General features: G+C 41.8%; 1 protein-coding gene and 1 long non-coding RNA gene across 3 annotated transcripts in view; one reads left to right on the top strand and one right to left on the bottom strand.

Annotated features, from left to right (window-relative positions):
- GNA14 (G protein subunit alpha 14) overlaps positions 1-2239 on the bottom strand; it is a 185242-nt gene extending 183003 nt beyond the window's left edge. Inside the window, exon 1 of the mRNA XM_038527036.1 lies at positions 1123-2239. Coding sequence (XP_038382964.1) covers positions 1123-1246 — 124 coding nt within the window. The 5' untranslated portion in view covers positions 1247-2239. The remainder of the gene's footprint in view (positions 1-1122) is intronic.
- Positions 319-20395, top strand: LOC111096633. Of its 2 annotated transcripts, XR_005354103.1 has the most exons (5): positions 319-590; positions 699-771; positions 15809-16004; positions 19445-19561; positions 19809-20395. It is a non-coding gene; the product is annotated as an uncharacterized LOC111096633 (long non-coding RNA). The 2 variants fall into 2 exon arrangements; XR_005354102.1 differs by lacking the exons at positions 319-590; positions 699-771 and adding an exon at positions 778-919.
- Positions 20396-23005: the final 2610 nt, after the last annotated feature.

Raw genomic sequence — 23005 nt, 5'->3', positions numbered from 1 at the left:
TGGGGAGACACACAGACTGGTGAAGGCCAGACATCCCCATATACACCTTTTAAATCCCGGTGGGGAATAAATGCAAAAACGGTTCCTTTGCCCAGGCCTGTAGCCAATATTGATGAAAAGCTTTCTCCATTTTATTCTAACTAGATCAACTTTTCTTTCCTTGAAGCTTTCTGGGAGGGTGACTCCTAATATTCAAGGTTAATAAAGTGGTACAAGGCAGGATTCCTGTCTGGAAGGGATGAAAGAGTTGAAACACTTGGAACTATCTAGAAAGATCTAACTGCTAATATCCTTGTCTGAAGGAAAAGGTAAATATTTCTCAGATAGCAAATGGATTGAACTGGATTCTAGAAAGTCAGAAAAGGGGAGATCCTTGCCCTAGGACATAAATTGGGCAAGCCTTAACATTTTCTCTGTTTTGGAGAGTTAAGAGCCGGATGAGTGACTAGTCAACGCAGCTGGGGCAACCAGGTCCGAACTCCAGGAAGGCGCACACCCGGAGGGAAGCTGAGCTGAGCCGGGAGGCTTGGGCCTGCTACAAACACTGGCCGGGCCAGTCACCAAAAGGAGGTGATTGAGGTCACAGTAGGGTGAGTGGCCGGGGCTGGGACGTCCCCCCACTACTGATCCGGTATCTGCTTTGTCTTTTGTCAAAGCAAATTTACCAATCTTCAGGGCCTTCATTTTTAATTCTCCAGGACGGGGAGAGGTTACTACCTTCCCAGGTTACGGCCCAGTGATGCGAGCACAAGTGAGCACAGTCCACACTCGGTAAGCACTCACTCAACCGCACTACTTAAAACGGAGCACGGCGGCCAGGGCTCGAGCTGCGTGTTCACCAGGCAGCTCCCCACCACCTGCCCCAACGTGCAAGACCAGGCTCTGAAGAAGCCGTGCGCGCCGGGGGCAGAAGGATGGGGTAAGGGGCTGTGGGGGCGGGGGGCAAACAAGGCAAGACCTGATCGCATGCTACGTCTCGTCTGTTTGGGGGTAGGGAAGGGTGCCTTCTAAGGTCGCCCAACTGGGGAGTGCGTAGGGCCCCGAGTGACCGGCCCGCGGGCCCCCAGGGGGCAAGAAGGAGCCGAGCGCGGGCCGCGGGGCCGCGGAGTCGCAGCCACTCACCGAGCAGCAGCAGCTTGAACTCGCGGCGCGCGTCCTTCTTGTCGCGGCGAAGCTGCCGCTCGATCTCGGCGCTGATGCGCTGCGACTCCTTCTCCTCCGCAGACAAGCAGCAGCAGCCCGCCATGGCGCGCGCTGCCCGACGGCGCCCCGCTCCTCCGCCGGCTGTCGCCCGCCGACCCGCCACGCGCCCCCGCGTGCGGAACGACAAGGACAAGGCTGCCTTGACTTTTGAAATGGGAAGCCTGGCCTTTTGAGGCTCCGGTCCCCTCCCCGAGGATGGACTCGGAGCACTGCACAGGCGAGGCCCGGCCGATCCTGGCTCACGCCAGCCCCTCAGCGGTTCCCGGAGCAGGGGCCCGCCGAGAGGATGGGGGCGCGGCCGGCACCCGGAGGACGCGCACGCCCCTTAGGACAGGAGCCCGACAGCCAGTCGCGGGGCGCAGGCCGCGCGTAAAAAGTTGGGGCGTCGGTGCCCGGCGGTGGGGCGGGGCGGGGGCGGGGGGGGAGAGCGGGATCTCCCGGCCCTGGTGGGGTCCCAGGCGGGCGGCAGGCACGGCGTCGGTTGGAGGCAAAGGGCCTAGCTAGTCTTTGCCTGGAAAGTTCCGAAAGTGACCGCAGATTAAGACTGAGCGCACGGGTTCCCGCTGGCGCTAGTGGCTCTAAGTGGCAGAAGGAGGCGGAGCGTCTCGGACCTGCAGCCCTGGCGTCCACCCAGTTGGCCTTCGGGGTGCGCCAAACCGAGGGTGCCTGGGGGCAGCAAGGAGCTGGGGGCAGAGGCCTGGAGTTTCTGGGAGTGGCCCCCACACCTGCCTCCCTGGCAGTGTGGTCCTTGCACCCGGAGGGCGGCGGGCGGAGGTTGCGGTAACCAGCGCGCCCCGGCCGCAGGGCCCTGCTTCCTGCCCAGGTGCGGGCTCCGACAGGTGAGCGAGTTTCGCCAACTTGGGCCTCCGCTCCTGCCAGCTGCTAGAAGAGTGGGACCGAGCCCAGCGTCCGCGGCGGGGCGCAGAGCACCGGGGGCGAGGTCGAGCTCTCCACCTGCACCGAAGTTGAGGCTCGCACACGAGCGACACGACCACACACCCTTGGGCTGCCTAGACGGGCTCCTTCCGCTTCCCGGACGCCTCAGCCCAGCTCGGGGTTGGCCTAAGCGGTTGGTCCGCTGGGCAGCCTGACCCCGCTGGCACCGCGCTCACGGAGGCAGCTGCCGCTGGGTTCAATTAAATAGGAGCGCGCCTGAGCAGAGAGTAAATATCCTCCCGGCCCCCCCTCCGTCGGAGCACCTGGTGAGGACGGCTGGGGATGGGGAAATGGGACACGGCTGGCTACTTTGCATTTTGTGAGGGGAATGACTCCTGCTTTGTAGAGAGAGGGCTGACACGTTTGCAGCAGCACCTGGCTCGTTCGTGCCCCAGCCCTGAAGCCCGACGGCCGCTGCCTTGCAAAGGTGTGTCCGCACAGCCACACTGACCCGGCTCCCGGGACGTCGGGATCTGTTTGAGCTGCTTAATAAAAACTTAAAAAAATTTTTTTTTTGAAAAGCACCTCTTTGTCCTCAAATGCTACAGTTGAATGCACATTGCAACATCTGGTTTTTGTCTTCCGTGGAGATAGCTTTCTGAAACAGTGCAGAGAGAGGTCCACGGGAAAAGCAGAAATGGGAACGTGGAGGGATGGATCTTGTCCACAGCAATGAATGCCTTGTCCTTCCCCTCTTCAAGTCACTGTATGCCCGTAAACACTTTATGGCGTTAGGCAATTAGCTAATGCCTCCTCTATTAAAAAGCAGGCATAAGTGCCTTTCATACGAGTGGCATATATTCCATCAATTCAAACTAAAGAGCATATTGAGTGGAAAGAGTGGTATTTGTCATTATATAAGAAAGTTGGCATTGTGATGCTATCTGGCTTCAAGGTCTTATTATTTATTTTACGGTTCAGGGAATGGGAACGGATCAGACATTAAAAATGAATGTGCTTACATTCTTAAATGTGCACTTCTTTCCTTGCAGGCATAAATTGACAGTAACAGTGACCCCTACAGGAGACCTCCTGAACATTTCTCATCTGATCCTTAGCCATTTAATCACACTTTTCTCGATTAGCTCTTAACAGCTAAATTTATAATTTGAGAATAAGACCTCCTAGGGATCCCTGGGTGGTTCAGCGGTTTAAGCGCCTGCCTTCAGCCCAGGGCATGATCCTGGAGTCCCGGGATCGAGTCCCATATAGGCTCCCTGCATGGAGCCTGCCTGTGTCTCTAGCTCTCTCATGAACAAATAAATAAATCTTAAAAAAAAAAAAAAAAAAGAACTCCTAAGAGGCCAAGAGTATCATCATTATTAATATTTTTTAATGATTACAATCATTTGTGTTTTAAATGATTAAGATGATTTAAATGTTGAAATGATTTAAATGATCTAAATGGACAAATTTGAACTCTAAGTTAGCTGGAACGACGGACCTATTAGGTCCAGTATTGCTAAGATTCCAAAAAAGATATGAAACCTATTGCTTATGGCAAATCTGAAAAACTTTCCTGGGCTGATCAGCTTGGCAGTATGTATCAGAAGTCTTGAATGCATCTACCCCCTTTTATTAAACTAGTAATTCTCCCCTTGAGAAATAATCAGAGAGAAGTCATGATTTATGTATAAAGGTGTTTATTTCTAATAACAACAATAACCCAAAACAACCTAAATGCCCAACAACCGGAAATAAATAGGTCAAACAAATGATCGTGTATACATACAATGAGATAAGTCATTAAATATTTGAATATGTAGCTTATATGAATACCAATTAAAGACTTTGGGGGAAAGCTCAAAATATATTGAGTGAAAAAGGCAAGATACAAAAATATAAACAGTATGATACAAATTTTACTATGGGAATATGCATACACACTTTTAAGAGACTAAAGGGGCATCTACGAACAAGGTAAGTCATGCTGAGTCATGGCTTTTTGGTTGATTTTAATTCTCTGGTATAAAATTGTTTGGGGCAGCTCACATAAAGTTATTTAGCCTTCCCCTTCCTCAACTGTAATGTAATGAGAAAGATAAACCAGAATAAGCTCAAAGGGATCTCCCAACCCTGACATTCAATTATTTCTTTGGTGACTTTCACATTTAGTATTAAAAATAATCATAAACCTAAATTTGTTATTGAGCAGTAATAATTAGTGAGAACTATAAAATGAGGATATCACAAGACATTTATTTTCATGTCTATTATTAACAACTCTATCTGCTTGATCTTTAGGATCTAGGGGTGGGATGAGAATAATTTTAAGTTATTAAACTATTTGCAATATCTTTCCTGGAAGGGGTACTTTTGAAAAGAGGCCTTAGTAAAAAAGGATATTTCTTTTCATGGGTTATTCCTGCAATTCCATTTAATCCCTGTTGAAGATCAGAGCACAGCATGGACATGAGTTTCAGCTACCTGGCAAGTGCTGGGCCAGAGATGAACTATATGTCTGGGAGTCCTCTGATGTCCCTTGAGTCCATGCCGCACCCTGGACCTGGCCATTCCAGGTACAATTCCAGGCTTCAGATAGTCTATCACTCTAGTATAAAGGAGTTAAGGGGATGCCTGGGTGACTCAATGGCTGAGCATCTGCCTTCAGCTCAGGTCATGATCCCAGGATTCTGGGATCAAGTCCCACATTGGGCTCCCCCAAGGGAGCCTGCTTCTCCCTCTACTTATGTCTCAATAAGATATTGAGACATATATATATATATATATATATATTTGGCCTGTGTCTCTCATGAATAAATAAATAAAATCTTTTTTAAAAAAGAAAGTAATTAAGACTGAGACCCTGAAATCTGAACCTATCCCTCCTTGCTTCTTCCCAGGGAATAGACAGTGAGAGCATGGAGTCACCAGGGTGGCTCTCCACAACCCACTGGTGTACAGAGTGGGCCCCTCAACTAACCTCCTGCTTTAGCTGAGCCTCTTTCACCTCCCATCACTCTCTCAGAACTCCAGAAAAATGTAATTACATGTTCTCCCCACCTCCATGTCTTGACCCATGCAGTCTCCTCTTCTAGGAATGCCAGCTCCCACCTCATCCCAGGCAAAGTTTGGTACTTTCTCTCCCAAAAACATCTCCTTGGAGAAACCAACTCCACCCCTTGGCAGGTGGGCCCTTCTTTCCCTGCTGCCTAAGAAACCTTGTATGTTCCTCTCTTCAACATCTTGCTCTATTACATCTGTTTGATTTTTCTCCTAGTTACTCTGTGGGTAAGGGAGATTTTCTTGTTCATCCTTGTATTTCTAAATAAGATTTAGTTAATGGAATAAAGTTAAAATTAAAAAGAATTTGCCTGAAATAAGAAAAAGAAACTAGAAGAGAGAAAAGAAGGCTCTTGTAGTCAAAGACAGTGAAAAACCAATAAGCAAGTCTGCAAGAATCCATGTATGATTTAGAAAACACTTATGTGTAATGCAGCCCCAACTTGCTTGCTTAGAGGGAATGACTGCCCTGTGTCTAATTCAGAACTCCAAGAAATGTGCAAACAGAGGGCTGGAAAGATGCTGTTCCCTTCAACAAATGCAGCATCTTAGAATTTTAACCAGTAACATGGAGTCAAAATATGACGTTGAAGTTCACGAAGCTAAAATAGCACTAATACTAATGCACACAAGCTGCTTGCTATTCTTTGGCAGTGTTTTTCAGACTACAGTTGTGACCCATCCCTGGTTATGACAGACTTTTTTTTACTGAAAAAGAATAGAATAGAAATAGAAAATATCAAAGTATGCTGTTGTGTGTTATTGATGAAACATTTGTTTCAGTCGTATACATGAGTATTAACTCTTTTTAAATTATTTATTTATTTACTTACTTACTTATTTGAGAGAGAACAAGGAGAGGGACAGAGGGAGAGGGACAAAATCTCCTGCTGACTCCACACTGAGTGCAGAGGCCAACAAGGGGTTCCATCTCAGGACCCTGAGAGCTGGATGCTTAATCAGCTGAGCCACCCACGTGCCCCTACAGGAGTATTAACTCTTAAGCAGACCAGTTATCAGTAGTGTTTGCTTGTCCATAATCCAGAAGAGTGGGTCCAAGTGATTCCCAATTTTCTAATTTGTTCTTCGGAGTTCCTAATTTCTCATTCAGTTTTCTGAGCCCGGTGTGTTCTCCATAATGTTTTAAGTCTTTCTCCCCACTCTCCACTTTTCCCCTACCCCGACCCAGTGATTTTCACTTTCAGATGAGTGGGATAGGTAAGAGTCAGTGGAGTCATGATAATTTGGATGAATGGGTAATAATTATAGCTGGTGGCTGGGTATACTCAACATTTATGTTTCTAAGGTAGCCAACATGTCCACGTGTTGCTCCAAAATATTCCCTGCCTGAAACGCAGAAACTGTTTATTATATAACTTCTACTGAAAGGCTAGAATTAATGACAAGGAAGCCTGCCTTCAAATACTGTGAGTGGGCAGGAATCTCTACTGTTTGTAGTGACTTTGGCTATGGCAGTTAGGTATCTTTTAGAATTTAAGGAGTAACCATCTTTATGATGAGAAGTTCAGAGATTTTCATTTTGCCTGTTTTCTTTTTGCTTAAATGCCTACCTCTCCTTATATCTCTCCCCTCCTGAATAAACCAGTGTTAACAACCTAGTATGTTTTCTTCTCTATTTTTTATACTCTTATAATCTTAAGATATCCTCAATCTTAAGGATAAAAACACTTATAAGTATACATAAACTTCACAGAAGCTTGGCATCATTAGTTTAAACATGAGGCCATATTACATGGACTCGATATTTTGCTTTTCTCATCAACCATACCTTATGGGAATCTGAGTAAACTGCTTACTCCTGATTCAGTCATTCATACATTCATACATTGTATTCCATCATGTGAAAGGACTATATCATATTCCATTTAGCTTTTTCCCTCCAAAAGGCATTGGTTTTTATTTCCGAGTTTTGGCTACTAAAAACGAATACTGTAATAGCATCTTTGTATATAAATCCTTGTGCACTGGGGCTTTTATTTCCGTGGGATAGATTCCCAGGCAAAAGACGTTGAACTGAAGGATATATACATTTTTCATTTTTAATAGATGTAGCCCAGATTCCTTTCCAAAAAGACTAAAACAATCCACATTTCTGCCAAAGATAAGAATATCCGTGTCTTTACCAGCAATAAATATTATCACTCATTACTTTTTGGCAGCTTGAAGGGATTCAAATAATAATAAAGTGTTGCTTTCTTTGTGTTTCTCTGGCTACTCATGAATCTGTACATTTTTTCATAGTTTGTAACCATTTGCATTTGCTACTCAGTGAGTTTTCTGTTTATGTCTTTTGTTCATTTTTTAAAAATTGGGTCATTTGTCGTTTTCTCGACAGCCTGAAAGATTATATATCTTCAGTATTGCATGTCACCTTTTTGCCATTTGAATTGCAAATTTTCAGATATATTGTTCGTCCTTTATCATTTTAAATGGAATCTTTTGCCACAGAAAATATTTTATTGTTACATACTCAAATATTTTTCTTATGGAACTTCTGGAGTTCCCGTCTTTGTAAGATCTTATTTCTTTTTTAAAATTTTTAAAAGATTTTATTTATTTACTTGAGACAGAGAGAATACAAGCAGGGTAGAGAGGCAGAGGGACAGGGAGAAGCCAACTCCCCACCCAGGAGGAAGCTCAACGTGGGGCTCGGGCCCAGGACCCTGAAATCGTGACCTGAGCCAAAGGCCGATGCTTAACCTACTGAGCCACCCAGGCACCTCTCCTTATTTCTAGATTGTACATGCAGTATCATAGAATCTTTTGCAAGCACATCTATTATTTTATTTTTTAACATTTAAATATCCATCTGGTGTTAATTTTTGAAAAATGTGTAAGACAGGAGATAATTTTATTTTCTTTCAGATGGATAGCCAGTTGTACCAACATCATTTACTGAACATTCCTTCCTTTTCCCAATGAATTGAATTTTGATCTTTCTATGACATTCTTGTATTGACTGAAATTCATTTCTCTGAGTCTCTGTTCTTCCAGCAATCTATTTACTCCTATATCAATGCTATCTTGATATGATTATAGGTGCTCTGTGGATTATTTTGATATCTGATAGGGCATATCACTTCAGCATTATCAAACTCATCTTAGTTGTAGTCAAATATTTATTCTTCTATAAGAAATATATCATTTACCAATGACTTCTCCCCCGAACTTCTAAGCTTAACTTCAACCCTAACTTCATCTGCCTTTCTGACACATTGGCTTTGGGATCTAATAGGCATCTCAATAAGTCCAAAATAAAATCGTAAATTTGTTTTCCAAAACTCATTTCCCTGCTATCTTTTCCATCTCCGCACTACCAAATATCCAATTGACTGCCTCTTTGCACCACTTCCTATACCTTAATCTTAGCAATTATAGCTTCCTCCTTTAAATCATATCTTGAATTTGTTTTGGAACCACCTTTCACACAGGGCAGCTCCAGGAATATCACACACACTTAATCTTTGTGAATGAGGCTCCCTATTATGTCACATATGGCTCCCCAGGTATATTCATTTCTGTATTTGCTGCCACCACTTCTGTCCAAGCCAACAGCACCTCTCACATGACCTAAAACAAGAGCTTGGCCATCGGTCTTCTTGCTTCCATTCTTGACCCTCTAAGGTCCACTTATCAAAGGATGGCACAGGCAGAATGAGCTTTTAGAATCCCAAAACATATCCCATCATTCTCTCGATTAAAATTTTCCAATAGATTCCCATCAGAGTTTAAAATAAAATCTTGTTCTAGACCATGAGGACGTACATGAGAGGGCCATTGCCTATTTCTCTATCTTTCTCTAATATTCTTCCTCTTGTTCAAATATACTGTAGTCACACCTATACCTCAGGGCCTTTGTACTATCTTCTCTGCCAGCTGGATCATGCTTCCTCCAGATCTTGAAATATTTGGTTTCTACTTGACATATAGGTTTCAACTTAAAGGTGACTTACTAATGGAAGAATTCCCTGACAAAACTTAGCCTAAAAAAAAAAAAAAAAAAAAAAAAAAAAGGTTAGCCTAAAGTAGCCACTCCGCCTTGCACCATTCACTCGGTATCATCATATTCTTGTACTCTTCCAAGGTAGCATTTGTCACTACCTGGTTTTTCCTGTCTTTTTCCTTCTTTATTTGTTTATCATCTTCTCCTACCAGAAAATGAAGGTAAGCTCCATGAGAAGAGGGATCATGATTGTCTTATTCACCACCATATCCTATGGTCTGGATCAGGGGAAGCCACATCATCTTAAAATTGTATCACTGAACTCTGTTCAGATCCCATTCTCAACATTAAAGTTAAGTCGTGGAAAAATCAGTTATATGGGACTTATGTGTGTGTATGTTTTTTTACATAGAGATGGAAGGGGGTAGAGGCAGAAGGAGAGAGAGAAAGAAAGAGAATCTTAAGCTGGCTGCACACCCAATGCGGAGCCCAAAGCAGGGCTCAATCTCACAACCCTGAGATCATGATCTGAGCTGAAATCAAGAGTCAGACATTTAACTGACTGAGCCACCCAGGTGCCCTGGGATTTGTGATTTTTTTACTTGTCTGTTTTATACTATATTATGTAATATCAAGTAAAACAAAATACCCCTGAGGACACTTGATTTGTGGACATAGGATTCTGTTTGTGTTTTCAGGGCTAATTTTAAGTCACAGAGACAATGTAAGTGGACAAGTTAAAACAGAATTTATTGGCTTTTAGCAATAACCAAACTGGAAGGAGCCTCAGTGTCCATCAAAAGATGAATGGAAAAAAAAAAAAGATGAATGGATAAAGAAGATGTGGTCTATGTATACAATGGAATATTATTCAGCCATTAGAAACGACAAATACCCACCATTTGCTTCAACGTGGATGGACCTGGAGGATATTATGCTGAGTGAAGTAAGTCAATCAGAGAAGGACAAACATTATATGATCTCATTCATTTGGGGAATATAAAAAATAGTGAAAGGGAATAAAGGTGAAAGGAGAGAAAATGAGTGGGAAATATCAATGAGGGAGACAGAACATGAGAGGCTCCTAACTCTGGGAAACGAACAAGGAGTAGTGTAAAGGGAGGTGGATGGAGGGTTGAGGCAACTGGGTGATGGGCACTGAGGGGGGCACTTGACGGGATGAGCATTGGGTGTTATGCTATATGTTGGCAAATCGAACTCCAGTAAAAAAATATACAAGAAAAAAAGAATTTATTGGCTTTTAGGACTGAGAAGTTCTAGGATGATCTTGATTTGAAGCTCTGTGAAATCTCAGTGCTAAAAGTGAAGTCTTATGGAAGCTATGTAGTGCTTAACAGGTATCTGTTGAATGAATGAATAACACCTACATCACTGGGTTGTTATGAAGATTAGAAGAGATAATACATACAACTCCTTTGGCTCCTTACCTGAAACTAATAAGCACTCATTAGGAGTTGACAGTATTATTTTTTGTTAATATCATCTTCATCATCAAAGACTTCATTTTCAACACCAAAGATGCATTCATGATTACTCTCATACCATGTGGAAAAGGAAGAGTTTGTACTTTGCACAGTCATTGGGAATGATTTGGGCTATCTGGGAGTGACAGCAGACGGGAATCGTTTTTGCAAGGCTTCCCAGCAGAGGCAGAGAAGTAGACAAACACCCTGCATGGCTTATCTGGTCCACATGGGAATTCAGCATTGAGTCCTCTTGAAAATGCATGTTGACTTTCAATATCTGAATCAAATATGTGGTTTTTAAAGACCATCATGAATGGAACAAACATCAGAAAGTGCTCCAAGTCCTTGTCTCCTAAATATTGTATACATTTAGTATTTTTCTTCATGATTTTAAACTCTGTAAACTTGGCCAATACTGGATAGAAATGTAGATTTGAAGAAAAAAAATATAGCTGTCTTCTATCTTCTTAAGTACCTGAGTCATTCTTTGATAAATGGAAAATAAATGAAAGTCCATTCCCTTCCTTTTTAATGTCGCTGTGGTGGATTAAACGTGGCCAGCAATTTGGGAAAGCATCTTCCTTCAAGAGGTGAGGCATAAGTTCCCTCCTCTTAAAGCCAGGCAAGCTATATGGCTATTTGGACTGACTGATTGTAGTAGAAATGCTTCCGTATCATTTTGCAAGTCCAGGCCATAAGGGACTAGCAAATTAGATTTCCCAATTCTTGAATCACATTCCCGATGCCCTGAGCTGCCTCATAAAAATCTGGGGAGAGACTCTGAGACTACATGGCTGAGATCCTCCCTCCAGCCAAGGTGCTAGGGATATGAGTCAAGCCGTCTAGGCTCTCCAGCCCAGCCCAGTTGGATACCGCTACACAACCCCTGTCAATACCCCATAGAGCAGAAGAGTCACTAACTAGTCAAGGGCTGCCCTAACTGCTGGCCCACAGATCTTGATATAAAATGAAAACGTGATTGTTTCAAGTGACTAAGTTTTGAAGTGGTTTACTAAGCAGCTGTGAGTAACCTGACCCCTCTGGTAATATTTATATAGTACAACAGTTAGTAATCTGATAAATCAAGTTACTTCTGAGCTGATACATCCCCGGGAGAGCACACCAAAACTAACCACAGAAATCTCCTTGAAGTGGGTTTGATATCACAAATGGAGTGGTTTGGTAGCCAGGGAAAGCTAAAACACAACAGTTTCCACTTTGTGGAGAGTTTGTCTCTTTCTTCTGAGTATGTAGCATAAACAGGAACTGTTGTGTTAGTGAGGGTATGGCGGACCCAGCACACACAAGCAATCCAAAGAAATTTTATATTCATACTCATATGCTAACCTTTTGAAAACCCGCTATGTATGAAGCACTGGCATAATGAGAACTGGAAGAAGCAAGATTTGCCCTTATGTATCTCATAATCTACTGGAAAAATGTTCAAAATTATTTGCTAATGATATTGGAGGATGGAGCTGCAGTGGGGAAAAAAAAAGCTACATCATCCTAAAATTGTACTACTGAACTCTATCCAAATCCCATTTCCACAAAAAAGTTAAATCTTCAAAAAAATCAGCAAATTGCAGTGCCTCATATATAAATACAAAATATATATAATATATATAAATATAAAATATATATGTATAAATGTATATATATATATATATATACACACACATATGGTTTGTGGTTTGATATTTGTTTGTCTTGTACTATATTAAAGAATATTAAGGAAAACAAAATACCCTTGATTTGTGGACATAGGATCTCATCTGTGTCTGCCAGAACATGATGATTGCAGGCAACAGAGGGCTGGTATGAGCAGACAAGGTAAAAATGGAATTGACCAGAACTTAAGGCTCAGAGGTTCAGGGATTGTCTTGATTTTAGGTTCTGCTGAATCCAGATGCTCAAACATCATAAGGAAGCCATCTTTCTAAATGTTTTTGGCTAGATTTTCCTCCGCACTCTACTCTCAGGTAGGCCTCTCTCAGCATGGTGGCAAGATGACTGCTAGAAAATCCATGCTTATCTATATTTATTGGCAACTCCAGTAAAAAAAAGAGTTCCTCCTTACTGATATTCCAGCAAAAAGTCCAAGGTTGAGTGTAATTAATTGAGCTTGAATCAATGGCTCCTCCCTGAACTGATTCAATATGCCCTGACAAAAAGAATATTTTCTTGGACCAGGTCAAGATCATGTATCTACTCTTCAAGGGTAAAGTTATTTTTAGTCATATATTTTATTTAACCCAATATTCAAAGCATTATCATGTGTTCAATATTAAAATTACCAATGAATTTTTTATTCATATTAAACTAGAGTTTCAGTATGTATTTTATGCTAACAGCTATCTTCATCTGGACCAGCCACAGTTCAAGTGTTTGACAGCCAGTAGCTGTATCGGACTGGGTGATTATAAAGACTTTTTTTTTTTTTTTTAAGAGCATGGGAGGGTGGGACTGAGAGAGGGAGAAGCAGACTCTCCACTGAGCAGGGAGCTTGACAGGGGGCTTGATCCCAGGACCCTGAGATCGTGCCCTGAGCTGAAGGCAGATGGTTAACTGACTGAGCCACCCAGGTGCCCCGATTCTAAAAAATTTTTGTGGTGTAAGAGGAATAGAATAGAATAGAATAGAATAGAATAGAATAGAATAGAATAGAATAGCAACCTGGAACTGGTAAGGGAAGAAAACCCGTGTTCCTGTGGCTCTGGAGCCCAGAGGAAAAATATCTGAAAGTTGGTATAACTTGTTAGGACAAGTTAGGTGTAGGTGTAGTTGTACGGTGTTAGGCAATGGAACAAGAATGGCTGTGGGGCAGGGTTATAGGGATCTAGTAGGGGACACCAGGATGGATCACAGCACTTCTAATCAGAGAAAGGAATCTGGACATCTGAGCAAACACCACAGAGAAGAGATGCCTTGGCTCAAGACTGGTTGAGAGGACAGAAGCAGTATGGAAACTGGCTTGGACAAATGATAACCTCAGACTAAACCACCCTCCGACCACCACCCTGTTCCTTCCTCTGGCACTTAGGGGAAATGAAAGACAGATGACCATGAGTTGACCGAGAAAGATCTGAGTTGTCTGAGCTTACCTTGCACTGACTGGTTTGTGGAGGAAGTCTCAAGACAGGAATTAAGTTTGGATATAAAAACTAAAGTTATACACCTTGCATGTCTGAGAATATTGGCCCGAAAATACCATTCCTGGAGCAGTCTCAAAAACCTTGTGTGCTTGGCAGGAAAGCCACAGCCCTTTTGCCCTGCAGGCAGGGGATTTGGGCGGTCATTCTTTACTAGCCGGTGGATTTTGCACACACAGACCCCAAGGGAATATTTGGCAATATCTGAAGACAGTTTGGGGTGTCACAAGTATGGAGGAGATGGCTACTGTGGGCGGAGGCCAGGGATGCCACTAAACATCCTACAATGCCCAATTGAGCCCCTACAATAAAAGATTACTCAGCCCCAAATGTCAGTAATGACTACACTCAGTGGTGAGCGTCAAGTAACGTAAGGAACTGTTGAATCAATATATTGTACACTTGAAACGAATATAACATCGTGTGTCAACTACACCTCAATAACATGAGTAATATTAATAATGATAAAATGTCTGTGGGGCCAAGGTTGAGTAACCTTGGACAAAGTCAGTTTAAGATTCTTGAGAAGCGTGAAGAGAGAGGAAAAGCAAGTTCTTTTCTTCTGTGTTGGAGTCAACCTTGTCCTAAAAGGGACGGCAATCCTGGGGCTGCAGGTGATGCAGTTTCTGTAATACTGAGGTAGCGGAATCCTGTGTCAGAGTAGCAAGTCTGAGGACGAACAACAGGGTGAACCAGGCCCAGAGGCCGAGGCCCCAAAACGTCTTGCATCTTTCTTCCCCCCTCCCCCATATCTCTTCTCTCCCCCAGTAGTCCCCTCAGAGAAAGTTTCCCCCTGACTGAGGTGGCGCTGAGGCAGAATGAGGGAAGTAGCAGGTGGCTGCAGAGCCTTCTCATCCCTGTGTCCTCCTGGCTTAGGCAGAGGCAGACGCCTGCTCTCCCAGGCCCCAGAGGCTCTAGTTTCATTTCCACATGGCAGCTGGCACCCAGGAAGCAGCTGTGGAGAGTAAGGAGCCAGGCTGGACAGTTTTCTCACTCTGAGCCTCTGCTCACACTTTATTCTCCTCTAGAACAGGGCCTCTCCGGTGTTGTTTAAGAATCACCCGGAGGGCAGGTTAAAGCACAGATTCCTGGGCTAGCTTCCAGCATTGGAATCAGCAGGTCTGCTGTTCAAGGGTGTCCAACATGTCCCAGGGTGCCTGGGATTTTCCATTTCCGGCCGGAAGCCCTGCATCCCTGGCAAACCCAGATGGTTGGTCACCCTAGGTAGGGCCCAAGATTTTGTATTTCTACTCGTCTCCAAAGTGATGCTAATGCTCCCATCAGGTGAGCACAGTGTGGGCTGCAATGCTGGTCCAGCGCACCAGGTCTATGAACTTTACGTGCGCTCCCAGGCCCAGAGCAAGTTAAACCACTTCAGAAAGGGTTACCTGTAGTGCCTACCTTCCCCCCATCCCCCAACTCTTGAGGCAATCATGGTAACACTTCACACTGTAAGGTGATATGATGTACTTGGGTGGTTTTTTTTTTTTTTTTTTGCGGACATACTTCAAGTTTCCCAAGGGCAGAAATCATATTTTCATAGCCTACCTATTGCCATGGGAATAAATCCATGGTATCAAACATTTGGAAGATAATAAATGGATTTGTTGAAGGGACACAGCTAAACAGTTTTTGAGTGCTTCCCAGGCACCAGGGACTGTGTTTAAACATTTTATAGAGTTTAACTCATGTCATCTTGTGTGGCAGATGCTATTTCCCCCATTTTACAGTTGACAAAACTAAGGTTCGGAAAATTTAAATGACATGTTCACAGAACCAGAAAGCATTAGAGCTGGAATTCTAACTCCACTGTGATATCAGAGCCCATACTCTTAACCATCATGTTCTGTTACCTACAATGAACAAATAAATACATACATATTTGTATAATCAGGTGTAGGAGTCATTACTATTTATTTAAGATATATTTAACTTTTTTTATTGGAGCCCACATATCTGAACTGTTTGTGTGTTCAAAATAGATTCACATTGTCTTTCTGGGAATAATGCTGGTCTGTTTAATTTTGAGTCTGCACTGAACATTGATTCACCATTGTTTATAGTGATTTTTCAGTCCAAGAAAGAATGGGAGATATTCTGAGTGAAACACGATCGGTCAGCACCCATCTACCATTCTTTGAAAATCCAGTGCCATCTATGAGGATGACAAAGGACTAATTTCGCTTCTGAAAGAGCACAGGACCCAGGACTGCTGCATCAGAGCCCTCCACCATCTTGCCCACAGAGATTATTTTAGAGGTGAGCACATGACCCAAGCCTGGACACTGAGAACACACCATCCTTTAACTACAGAGACTGGTTCATGAGATGCTGAACCAAATCATTCCTGAAACTTCTCTGAGCCATCTGAAAATCTGTGTTCCCCTTCCTCTAAGATAACAAGTTAGAAAATATGAAATAACCCTGGGGCTTCTGGCAGCCATCCTTGCAAAGATATGGAACATTTTTACATGAGTATGACACCAATATCAATAGACTATGATCAATGAGATGAAGAAAAAGAGAGTTCTCCTACCATGACTTGAACTCCTGGATCCAGTTACTTGAGCCAGTAAATTTCCTTATTTAAGCTAGTCTAGATTGGGTTTCCATCACTTGCAACCAAAAGAATCACAGCTAATGTACCTGATCCATGAGAACTGAAGAAGCAGGTATTAGAGGTTGGGAAAACTCCAATACCTTGGTTTCCAATAATAATTATTTTATAATGCCCTAATATTTTAATACCTTCCTACCTTATTACCTTACTAATGGTAAATGGCTATCAGACTCTTCCTACTTTGTCATAAGAATAAGCTGAACATAGACTAGAGAGTAGCTGATATAAATGAGCAAATAGGCCTTTTTAGAGTTGCCCTGGGGATGATGATTTGGTTTGACTATTTACCTGACTTTCTTCTCTGATTGTGTCTTTAGTTACTAGTTAAGGATCTGTGGTCAGATAGGTTTTTAAGAATGCATTCCGTAGTAAACTTTTTACATGCAGTGAGTTCATAAAATTTTCTGAATATATAGAAGCATATTTAACTGTTAAACTTTTTCTGAACCAGTTCTTACAACAAACTTTCTCTCATATGTTCTCAGTTGATGCTTGAAAGCCAACTTCTCAGAAAGAACTGTACATGTATCAAGACTATGTAGTTGAATCTAAAGAGATAAAAGAAATAAGGGTATTGCTAATAAGGCTAGTCATTCCAGCACTGGTACAGTTGAACCAGGAGAGCACAAGAGTCCTGGTAAATGATTATATAATCAAACTAAAAGACTTCTTTTCAATCTGAGTGTGTTTTGTTTCTGTTTGGATGATTATTTAAGAGGGACATGGTTTCCCTCTGGCCACTGTCTTTATTTTCTTTGGATCTTTATTCATTGTGTATGCCAGGTACTGACTAGGACCCTGACGTTGTTAAATGCCTCACAAGGAATTGGCTCCAAATGACCTGCTTGCCAGAGCAAACCCGTCTGACAGGTTTAGTGACCCCACTGTGCATAGAAGTAGCTGAACCGGCCAAGCCCAGGCTCTTCAGTGGTATGCAACCAAGCCCAGGGTTATTTCTGGTTTCACATCCTGAATTTTGCTTCCAGGCTCTTTTCCAAACTACAGCAAAAGTTGTCAGTCAATTTATGCTCTCTTTCCTGCTTTCACAAATGTTTATTGGGGTCTATGGCTGTGGTAATAGAAGTGAATAAGACTGTCTCTTTCTTGATAGAACTTCTGGTCCTTTCAGGGAGACAGGTCTATCAATGCATTTGTAGTATACCTTAAACGTGTACTGTGAGCTCTGAGATCATGGAGAAGGGGAGCTCTTTGAGAGAGACAATGTTTCCTGCTTAATGCATATTTGCTTGAAGAGTACGTTATAGTGTGCAATGCCATTGCTTGGAAATGGCCCTTTCTCAGAACAATCCTAAATAAAAAAAGAAAAGTCAATTCCTAGCTCTATGTGCTATGTAACTGTAATATGATTAACATTTGCCTTACTTCTTATTTGGAAACTTTTCAAATGTACAGAAAATCTGGAAAAACAATACAGTGAACACCTAGTAACTCTGCCTGGATGGTCTGTTAACATTTCCCCTCATATTTGTTTTACCTTCTCTCTTAGTCTCTCAAAATACATATTTGTTGAACTATTTGAAAGTTGCAGACATCAGAGCACTTCCGTCCTGAGTTGTTTAACTTTTTGTAAAGATTTTATTTTTATTTATTCATGAGAGACACAGAGAGAGAGGCAGAGATATAAGCAGAGGGAGAAGCAGGCTCCCCACAGGAGCCTGATGCAGGACTCCATGATCCCTGGACCCCAGGATCATGCCCTGAGTCGAAGGCAGACACTCAACCACTGAGCCACCCAGGCATCCCAGCTGTTGTTGTTGGTTTTTTTTTTTTTAATCCAGTATATAATTGAGATTTTTAAATCTTTTTTTGAGATTTTAAAAATCTTTTTTTTTTAATCTTTTTTTTTTTAATCTTTTTAGTTTCAAATCTAGAACAGTCCTCACCTTTTGTGATTTTTCATGCTATTGAGTGCTGGACAAGTTTAGTCCACTTGTAGAATATCCCATAGATTCAATTCATTTGATGGTTTCTTCACTATTTCTTTCCAGTTTAAAAATATTGGCAAGAGGGAGTGCCTGACTGGCCCAATCATGCACTCTTGATCTCAAGATGTGAGTTCAGGCCCCACATTGGGTGTAAAGATTACTTAAACTTAAAAATTGGCAAGAAAACCATGGGTCATTAGAATAGTTCTTTTTTTAAAAAAAGATTTATTTACCTGACAGAGACAGTGAAAGCACAGGGCAGAGGGAGAAGAAGAGAATGTCTCAAGCAGCTCCTCGCTGAGTGCAGAGACCCACAGAGCCCATCTCAAGGAACAATCTCATGACCCTGAGATCACAACCTGAGCTGGAAACAAGAGATGCCTAACTGACTGGGCCACTCAGGTGCCCCTCATTTGAATAGTTCTTATTTCATCATATTAGTAGGCATGTAGTGGAAATATTTAAATTTTAAACTCACACATTAAAACAAATCCAAAACAAGAAAATAGTTTATTTCTTTTTTTAAAAAAGTATTTTATTTTTAAGTAATCTCTACACCCAACATGGTGCTCAAACTCCCAACCTTAAGGTCAAGAGTCACACCTTCTATCCACTGAGCCAGGCAGGAGCCCTGAAATAAGTTGATTTCTAATTGATGAGAAGATCCACTGATTTTAAGACCTTACTATTCAAAGTATGGTCCGCAGAACATTTAAAAAATTCAGACTATCAGACTAAAATCTGATTTGTTGAATCATGATCTGCATTTTAACAATACTCTCAGCTGATTTGTATGCACCTTAAGGTTTGGGAAGTACCTATGCAAGATACTGATGAGAGGTCAGCTTCTGTCATACGGGGCTTTCCAAATCAAAGGGCTATTTGTGGATGACGCTCCTAGGACATAATATCCATTTCCTCTTTTTCATGATTAGCAGGGAAATGTTTTACCTAGCTAAAAAGTATACTTTCAATCTCTCTTGAAGTTAGAAGTGGTCATGTGACACAAGTTTGGCCAATGAGATGGAAAAGAAAGTGAGGAGGTGAGGTGGGTGGAGATTTCAGAAAAGAGCAGGGATTCATCTGGCACATTTTGCCCTTTCCCTTTTCCTTCCTGATACATAAATACGAAGGTGGAGGTGGAGATGCTGTTTGTGACAATGAGGCATCAAACCACATGCCATTGGTGGCTGCATAGAAAGAGCCCCAGAGAACTCTGAACTGCCTACCTCTACACCTCCTTTCTACAGGTAAAATAAGCCTCTGGTTTAAATCACTGTTTCATGGAGTTTCCTGTTATTCATAGTCAAACTTAGTCCCTGATACTCACTATTCAAAGAATCTCTTGACAGAGATTTTGGGGGAACCGCTGGTATAGAGCCCTACATATGGAGGGAGGCAGATGTTTTCTTATTTTTTGGCATCATTTATGATTTTGTCCATTAAGGGAGAGTGAAATTGAAATGTGAAATGTGTTCCTTTCTCACTTATGAACAGGAATGGCTGGACCTCCTCCAGAGGATCGTCAGAAGGGAGATAGATTCCTGCTGTAAGAGCATTTTCATTTAAATTCTTGGATCCACGGAAGGCAGTAATGCACACATTATGCTGCATGTGAAGACTATCTCCTAATTAAGAAAAAGGGTTGAACAAAGACTTGCCCTATCTTGCAAATGTTTTTTTCTTCTCATATGACAGCAATTCAGTCTCCTTTGGTAGCTCACTATCTGTTAGTTTCTTTAGACATCACCAACAAAAGGAAATGTATGTGTGTGTGCACAGTATGGCACAGAGATTTCCAAATGATTATGCATCTTATTCTAAAACCAATCTGAGATACTTCTTCCATCTCAGCTTTCATCCCATTCAGGACTTACCTTTGCACGGAAGAATTTTTAATCTCTAGTAGTTGGCTTTTTCTCAGCTAGGTATGATTTATTCTTGCCCAGGTGTAATAAGTTCTCACTCATCTTTGAGACCCTTGCCCACCCCATTATGTGTGTGTGTATATATATATATTTATATATATCGATAAGCACCTTGTACTCAGTAGAAGAGTTAAATATTTATTGAATAAATCTATTTGTTAAACATTTATCAAGCACTCTATTTTTATACTGCACCTGGCCACAGGGGTTGGCAAACTTCTCTGGAAAGGGCCAAATAGTGTTATTCTGGGCATTTTGAGTCAAGAGGCAAAAAATGAGTGTATTACATAGACATTTTAGTAACACCAAAAATGCAATCATTTAAAAATGTAACAACTGGGGCGCTTGGGTGGCTCAGTGGTTGAGCATCTGCCTTTGGCTCAGGTGGTGATCCTAGGGTCCTGGGATCAAGTCCCACATTGGGCTCCCCTCAGGGAGCCCGCTTCTCCCTCTCCCTATGTCTCTTCCTCTCTCTGTGTGTCTCTCATGAATTAATAGATAAAATCTTTTTAAAAAACTAAAAAAAAATTTTTTTAATGTAACAACTACCTTTACTTCACATCATATGAAAAGGTAAAGTCAAGATGAATCAAAGATATAAGAGCTAAAACTATAAACATTTTATTTTTTTTAAGATTTTTATTTATTCATTAGGGAGAGAGAGAGTGCTCATGAGAGAGAGAGAGAGAGAGAGAGAGAGAGAGAGCAGGGGCAGAGGGAGAGGAAGAAGCAGACTCCCAGCTAAGCATGGAGCTGGTGTGGGGCTCAGTCCCAGGACCCCAGGATCCTGACTTGAGCCAAAAGCAGAGGCTTAACTGACTGAGCCACCCAGATGCCCCTAAAACCATAAAACTTTTAGAAGAAAACCTGGAAGTACTTCTTCATAACATAACCTTGGATTAGGCAATGGCCTCTTTCATATAACACCAAAAGCAAGTGCAACAAAAGAAGAAATAAGTTATTTGGGGGGAGAAAAGAAAAGAAAAAGAATGGATAAATTGGATTTCACCAAATTGAAAATTTTACAGAAAAAAAAATTGAAAATTTTAATGCATCAAAGGAAACTATTAAGGAAGAAAAAGGCAACCTACAGAATGGAAGAAAATATTTGCACATCCTATATCTGATAAGAGTTTAATATCCAGAATAAAGACCTCCTGAAAATCAACAACAAAAAGACAAATAACCCAATTTGAATTTTGAAATGGGCAAAGGACTTGATTAGACATTTCTCTAAAGATACACACATGGCCAATGATCATGTGAGAAGATGCTCAACATCACTAATCATCAGGGAAATGCAAATCAAAACCACCCTATCATTTCACATCTACAAGGATAGGTGTAACTTTTTTAAAAAACGGAAAATAAGTTTTGGTGAGGATATGGAGAAATTAGAACCCTCGTGTGTTGCTGGTGGTAATATAAAATGGTGCAACTGGCATGGAAGACAGGCTGGCAGTTCCTCAAAAAGTTAAACATAAAATCACCTTAAGAGCCAGCAGTTCCACCCCCGCAGTGCGGGAGTCTTGACTGGTAGTGAGCACTGTTCAAAGTACTTGCAGTTTCAATATTTCTTTTGATTCTTAAAACACTTTAAGGTTGGTGGCAGAGTGAAGGGAACCAAATCTCCTGCATCCCTACTGGGCACCCTTTCGTCATGTTGCACAGCCTCACGGAGAGGGCTGTTCCATGCAACCACAGGCTTTCCTGTAGGAATAAATATGTCAGGCCTTGGCCAAAGTCAAGGACATTCTCAATGCTGGAAGGAGTTTCTTCATGATGCAGCCAAATGCTGAGGCCTGAATCCAGAGAAAATATATGAATAAGGAAAGGCTGTTATGCATTAATGTGATCAAACTGCATGATTTATTTGCTTAATGGTTGCTGCAAAAGAATATGGCACTCAACCATTCCCTTCTTCTCAAATCTTGTGTCAGTCCTTTTAAATTCAACCAGTGAGATAATCTAACAGAGAACCCTTTTGATTTCCATTTGCTATAATTCATGTAAAAATAAATAAGGAACAAGCCATGATGACACCAGTCACAAAGGACCATGTACTATATTTTTTTATACCATTTGTATGAAAGGCCCAGAATAGGCAAATCCAGAAATCCAGAAATAGGCAAATCCAGAAAGACAAAGTAGCTTAGTGCTTGCCAGGGGCCTGGAGAGAAAGAGAATGAGAAGTGACAGCTAATAGGTATAGGTTTCTTTTGAAGCTTAGAAAATGTTCTAAAATGAGAGTATGGTAATGATTGCACAACTATGTAAGTATATTAAAACCCACCGAATTGTGTATTTAAAACAATGAATTTTATGCCTTGTAAATTATATCTCAATAGAGCTGTTTGAAAAATCTCATAAAAACCATTACTGTTCTGTCCTCATAACTATAACTTCTGCACCGTTAATGGAAAACACAAATCACCTTAATATCAATGTGTCAGTCACTATATTACCTAATTATCCCAACAACACTATTAGCTAAACATTATGATTATCCTACAGTAGAGATAAAGAAACCAAGGCTTCAAGAAACAATGTCATGGGCACCTAGGTGACTCATCTGACTCTTGGTTTCTGCTCAGGTCATGATATCAAGATTGTGAGATTGAGCCCGAGTCGGGCTCCACGCTTGGGATGGGAATGAGATTCTCTCCATCTGCCCTTCGCCACCCTGATCCCTCTCTCTATCTCTCTCAAATAAGTAAACTTTTTTTTTTTTTTTTTTTTTTTTAAAGAGAGAGACAATGTCATTTG

The sequence above is a fragment of the Canis lupus genome, chromosome 1 (assembly GCF_011100685.1).
Source record: "Canis lupus familiaris isolate Mischka breed German Shepherd chromosome 1, alternate assembly UU_Cfam_GSD_1.0, whole genome shotgun sequence".
NCBI classification, from domain to species: Eukaryota; Metazoa; Chordata; class Mammalia; order Carnivora; family Canidae; genus Canis; species Canis lupus.
This window is presented reverse-complemented; position numbering and strand designations above follow the sequence as displayed.